The 6,000-nt window shown below is 42.0% G+C and overlaps 2 protein-coding genes across 4 annotated transcripts in view; both read left to right on the forward strand.

The window, feature by feature from the left end:
- LOC125485705 (tumor necrosis factor receptor superfamily member 17-like) overlaps positions 1 to 1,980 on the forward strand; it is a 55,261-nt gene extending 53,281 nt beyond the window's left edge. The window contains exon 4 of the mRNA XM_048609839.1: positions 1,587 to 1,980. The gene's annotated coding sequence lies outside the window, so the exon portion shown is untranslated. The remainder of the gene's footprint in view (positions 1 to 1,586) is intronic.
- Positions 1,981 to 5,243: 3,263 nt separating this feature from the next.
- snx29 (sorting nexin 29) overlaps positions 5,244 to 6,000 on the forward strand; it is a 396,186-nt gene continuing 395,429 nt past the window's right edge. For all 3 annotated transcript variants that reach the window (XM_048609502.1, XM_048609503.1, XM_048609504.1), the window contains exon 1: positions 5,244 to 5,360. In XM_048609502.1, the coding sequence (XP_048465459.1) occupies positions 5,342 to 5,360 (19 nt within the window). In that variant the 5' untranslated portion in view covers positions 5,244 to 5,341. The remainder of the gene's footprint in view (positions 5,361 to 6,000) is intronic.

Raw genomic sequence — 6,000 nt, forward strand, 5'->3', positions numbered from 1 at the left:
ACAGTTGAGAGGGCCTGGTTGTTGGATGCACCCCCATTTATAAGGATGTCCTGCCTCCAAGAGCTATCAGGCAATCAGATGATTGGCAGCTCTCCAGCCTTGAGCCGTGGCACTGGGAGTGGTAGCCATCCTGGGATTGTAGCTGGTGACTGATGGGGAGCAGTATGTAGGATGAACTGTAAGGTAAGTGGGAGGGGCCAGACAGACAGGGTCCACCAAGGCAGATAAGGGGTTGCAACTAGAAGGCCTAGAAATGTAGAAGATGTGGCAGTCGATCCTTGTTGTGGGGTGGGGGTAGAGAGCTTCCATTGGGCACAGTATATCTGAACAGGAGGGACCTACACCAAGGCCAATGCCAGGATTTAAGAGATGATCTGGAGGCCTCACCATGTGGCATTGGGCACCTCTGTTGCTGTGAAAATGCCAGCAGTAGCCTTTTAAGGGCCTTTAATTGCCCCAAGGGTGGATATATCATCTAACCTCAATCCCGCTGCTGGCTAAATTCCAGTGGGAGTGGGCAAATGACAGGCCTGGCACACCTGCCATGCCACCCTTCTGAAGACCGATTTGGGGATGGGCATAAAATTCCAATCTTTGAGTACTGTGTGCAGTTTTGATTTCAATGCCAACCAGAATGATGTTGAACCACTGAAGAAAATGCACAAAAAGATTGATTGGTAAAAGAATTGAGAGGATGTACCTATCATGAAAGATTGCATAGCCTGGGGTGCTTTGTCTGGAATAAAGAAGATCAAGAGGAGACTTATCGGAGTCTTTTCACATTTTCAAATTCCTTACATTAGTTTAATATGGAGAAATTGTTTACCCATGTGGACAAGTCCAGAATATGGACATAAATTCAAAACTGAATTGACAGATTAAACAAAGGTATAAGGAATCACGTTGGGAGTAAGGATCTGTATCACACTTGTCACGCATAGTGGTTGAAGCAGGTAGCACTAACTTATTCAATTGGAGAGTTGATGTGTACAAGTATATTAAGGGAGCTTGGGCTACGGAGTTATGGTGGGAATAGGACATTACAGTGGTAGGAGGCTGATGTGGAATACAGACATTCAGATAGATCAGTTAAGCCTGATAGCCTGCATCTGGATTATACATCTTTAAAGTTTATTCTCTCGTGGGATGTGGGCATCACTGACATGGTCACTTCTACTCACCCCTTATTACACAGTTAAAGGGCGATCAAAATTCTGTGGAAAGAGAAGGAAAGTGCTGTAGAAACTCAGCAGGTCTGACAGCATCGGTAGAGAGACAAACAGAGTCCAGTGAGTCTTTGTTAGAATTGCTGTGTAGTCCAGAGTAACATGTAGGCCAGTCTGGGTAAAGATGGCTGAAACAAAGTATGGGTGGTTGTAGACAAATGACACAGAAGACTGACATATTTCTTGCTCTTCATTGAATTAAATCCTGGATCCAAGAGGACAAAATTCTAAGTTTCATGGGGGCCAAGTCGGGTATTTGGACAACTTACCTTGTCAAACCCAGAGCAGGGCTACATGTTGGCCTTTCAGCCAGGAATATCACTTGTACAGCTTAGCAACTCTCTGTTTCTCTTTCTCCAGCAAATCTGTGTCCCCTTCCTGGTGCAACTGCTTGGGTGGAAGCTTGGAAGCCAACCTTCTACGTATTGACTGTACCAGGCTGAAAATATAACTCAGATCAACGCAGGAATTTCCAGGGTGTTTTGAAGTGTTAATCTGCTGGGGATGTCGGACAGATCAAAAGCCAAGCGAAAACGTTGACAGATTTTGCTTAATGTTAAATAGTCACATGGCATCTCCAGTTTATCATCCTGTTGCCTAGTCTGCTATTCCTGATTTTGAACAAAATGAAAATCTGGTTCATCTAACACATTATTTTCTCCCCTTTCTGCCTTAGTATTCTCTTTGCTTATTGAGACTATGTTCCAATATATATTGATTATTTAAATATATCAAAGTTTTGTATGTCTCTGTACGTTATCAGTGATCTTTGAACTAATTAATGTTGTTGCAATAATATTGAAATAAAATGACTTGTAATAACACTTTGGACCTCTTTTTTCTTGACCTTACAATCATTCACTTAGCCTTTCCTACTATGTAAACTGATTGTGTATGATTTGTAATTAGATTATTAATATGGAGTCTCTCACTCTTACTTTATGTTAATCTTTCATCTTTGGTTTCTCTTCCTTCACTTTAAGTTCATCAATGTCTCCTTCCTTTTCTATAAGAATATACAAGTTAAGAGCAAGAGAAGGCACTCAACCCTTTAACCCTGTTCCACCATTTGATAAGATCATGGCTGATCTGATTGTAACCCTAAATCCACATACCCACCTATTTTGATATCGTTCCAACCCTTTGCTTATCCAGAATATATCCATGTCTTCCTTAAAATTATTTAAAGACATTCTTTTGAGAAAGAGAGTTCCAAAAGCTCTCAGCTTACTGACAGAAACTTATTTGCTCATTCCCTTATTTATAAGCAGTGACCCCTATTTCCGAATCTCCCACAAGAGGAAGTATTCTGTCCACATCCAACGTGTCAAGACCCCTCAGGATCAGTCAAATCGGCAATTACTCTTTTAAACTGCAGGAGATATAAGCCTAGCCTGTCCAATCTTTTCTCATAAGACTACCACCCCACCCGCCCCGATTCCAGGCATTAATCTAATAAACCATCTTTGAACTGCTTCCAATGTATTTACATCCAACAGTTTACAGAAAAAACAGATCATCTAACCAATAGCCTGTATAAATGAAGCATAGCATCCCAAGGTGTAGAGCTGGATGAACACAGCAGGCCAAGCAGCATCAGAGGAGCAGGAAGGCTGACGTTTCGAGCCTAGACCCTTCTTCAGAAAGACCCTTTACACCTTGGTACCTCAGATTCTCCAGCATCTGCAGTTCCTACTATCTCCATAACATCCCCAGTTTTAGATTCAATTTCCCTCAGATTAAACAATAAGATTCTGTTAGCTTTCCTAGTTAACTTGCTTTAATTGCATACTAGCCCCCAAAACATTGATTCATGCAGTCGAACTTGCAGACCCCTCTCTGAACTTTCACTGTTAAGGGAAAATAATTCTTTTATTTACTTCTATCAAAATAGAACATTTCACATTTTACCACATTATACCCCATTTGCCAGATCTTTGTCCACCCATTTAACCTATTTCTTATCTTGCTTTCACAAGTTATTTTCTTTGTACCTTACTCATTGAAACTTTCAGAAAACCGAGAAGCCTGGATAGCGTGGATGTGGAGAAGATGTTTCCTCTAGTAGGACAGACTAGGACCCGAAGACACAGCCTGAGTGGTGGGATGACTCTTTACAACTGAAATGAGGAAGTATTTCTTTAGCCAGAGGGTGGTGGATCTGTGGAATTCCTTGCTGCAGGAAGCGATAGAGGTTAGATCACTGTGTATATTTAAGACAGAGATAGGTTCTTGATTAGTAAGGGGATCAAGGATTACAGAGAGAAGGCAGGAACATAGCGTTGTGAATCATGTGAGTCATGATTGAATTATGGAGGAGACTTGATGGGCTGAATGGCCTAATTCTGCTATTATATCTTGTGGTCTACCTTTGTGTCATCAGTAATTTTAGTAACCATGCCTTCGGTCCCTTTATCAAAGTCATTTATAAAAATTGTAAATGTTGACATCCGTGTGGTGCATCATTCATGTTGCCAAAGTGGAAAAGAATCATTCATGCCTACTTTATCTTTCCTGTTAGATAGCCTACATGTTTTCCACAATAAACTTTGTTTGGCACCTTATCAAATGCCTCCTGGAAATCCAAGTGCATGATATGCACAGGTTCACCTTTACTGACAGCACATTAACTTCTTCAAAGATCTCTCATATATTGCTTGAACATGGTTCCCCTTCCATAAAACCATGTTGATTCTGTCTGATTACCCTGAATTTTACTAAGTGCTCATACAACCTATCTATATCTATAATCTACTGCTATCCTCTTCTCAACATGCCTTCCTGTGTATCTCTGTGTCAGCTGCAAATTTAGCTGCCTTCATCTAAGCCCTTGATATAAATTGTAAAATGTTGAGACTCTAGCACAGACCTGTGCTGGTTCTCACATACATCCTGCCAACAAATAATAAAGTTTATCTCTCCCTTCCACATTCTGGTTTACAGGTATTTCTGGATTCTTTCTGTTTTCCCACAGAGAAGACAGAAGCAAAACATTTACACTAGTTAAAAGTAGTATTCAAAATTATTTACACAAGGAAATAAACATACAGCGAGTTCAATAAATTAGATAGATATTGCAACTGAAATGTAGAATCTATTCTCAAGAGTTAAAGATAACTTTTTCGAAAAATACATTATTTTGCACAGCCCATTGTATAAGTGTTTGTAGGAAACTGTATTTAGGAAGTTGGTATTGCTATTCTTGGAACATCATCTAACCACATCATTGTTTTCAACTTTGCACTCCATCAGGGATATTCATAAATACGGTTATTAACATAGATTCACAGGTTTAGCATCAATTTTAAAGACAACACTGTGTGGAGTTGGAGGAACACAGCAGGTCAGGCAGCATCAGAGGAGCAGGAAGAAGGTTCTTTCTGAAGAAGGGTCCTCACCTGAAACGTCAACTTTCCTGCTCCTCTAATGCTGTCTGATCTGTTGTGTTCCTCCAGCTCCACACTGTGTTATCTTTGCCTCCAGCATCAGCAGTTCTTACTGTCTCTTAGCATCAATTTTGTTCTTTTTTGAGTAAGACAATCAGTCACCTAATAGAATAAAGAATTGTGGATGTTGGACATCTGAAACAAGCAAAAACAGAAATTTCGAGAAAAACTCAGTAGATCTGTGTAGAGGAATCAGAACTAAAGATCTGAAGTTGGGTAACTGGACCTGAAGCATTGAGTCTGTTTTCTCTGCACAGGTGCTGGCAGACCTGCTGAGTTTCTCCAGTAATTTGTTTTTGTTTCAACCATTTAATATGAATGACACACCCAAGTCTTATCAATTTGCACGTCATTTTTCAACTAAAATAAGAATACACAAAGTGTAGGGCAGGCAAAGAAACACTCCAGAGCCTCTGTGGAGAGAGAGGAGTTAACTTCCCAAGCATCTTCTTTACAACTGTATCTTTGCGCACTTCTCTTGGCGTTGCTCCTTTACATTGGAGCATGCGCAGTAGCAGGCCGGCGATTTCGCGCAGGCGTGGTACGGCGGCGGCGTGGACGCATGCGCCTTGGTTGGGTGCCAGGAAATGGCGGAGGTTCGGCGTCGCTGCCGGGATGTGACTGACGTGCCAGCAGCTCGTCGCCTGATGCGAGCCGTTCGGGGCTGAAATGGCAGGAAACATGAGCGGTAATTATGTGCAGCTCGCCGAGCGTCTTTTTGTTTTGTGTGTGCTGTCGCCGTGTGGGTTCGGCTCAGTGGTCGGGGTGAGGGCTGTTTCCCGGGGGGGGCAGAAGAGATTCCTCCCTCCCTCAGCCTTTTTATTGTTATTACTAACCTCATCACACCAAAGGCAGGCCCATTTACTTTGCTTCTGCATCCGATCTTTCCTCTGCACCATCCCCAAACGCATCCTTCCAATAAAACTCTTTTTTTCTTTTATTAAAAGAAAACTTGTTTGTGATTTTTGTTTCTTCCTCCGCCCCCCCGTCCTCAAAAGAATTTTAACCGTTTCATTGTCTCCAGTCCATTCAATTGATGTCGTGAGTGGGGTTGTGGTGGAAACAACAAAGTATGACAAGACAGGAAAAAGCTTTTTCAGTCCAAGTGGTGAGCCAAGACCACTCGCTGCCGGAAGTGAACGACCTAACCTGGCAACTTGAAATGCCAGAGTAACCCACGCTGGTTACATAACCAGGGCAAAGCCCTTCAGGGTTGTTTACTGTAGCTACTTGGAACATTTCGCAAACACTGCGTTTTGTCAGGCAGGGAGAAAGCAAGCTGGCGGCTTCGTCGGTTGGAAAGTTTGAAAGTAACACGAAACAGTCCA

The sequence above is a fragment of the Rhincodon typus genome, chromosome 21 (genome assembly GCF_021869965.1).
Source record: "Rhincodon typus isolate 14 chromosome 21, sRhiTyp1.1, whole genome shotgun sequence".
Classification (NCBI taxonomy): Eukaryota; Metazoa; Chordata; class Chondrichthyes; order Orectolobiformes; family Rhincodontidae; genus Rhincodon; species Rhincodon typus.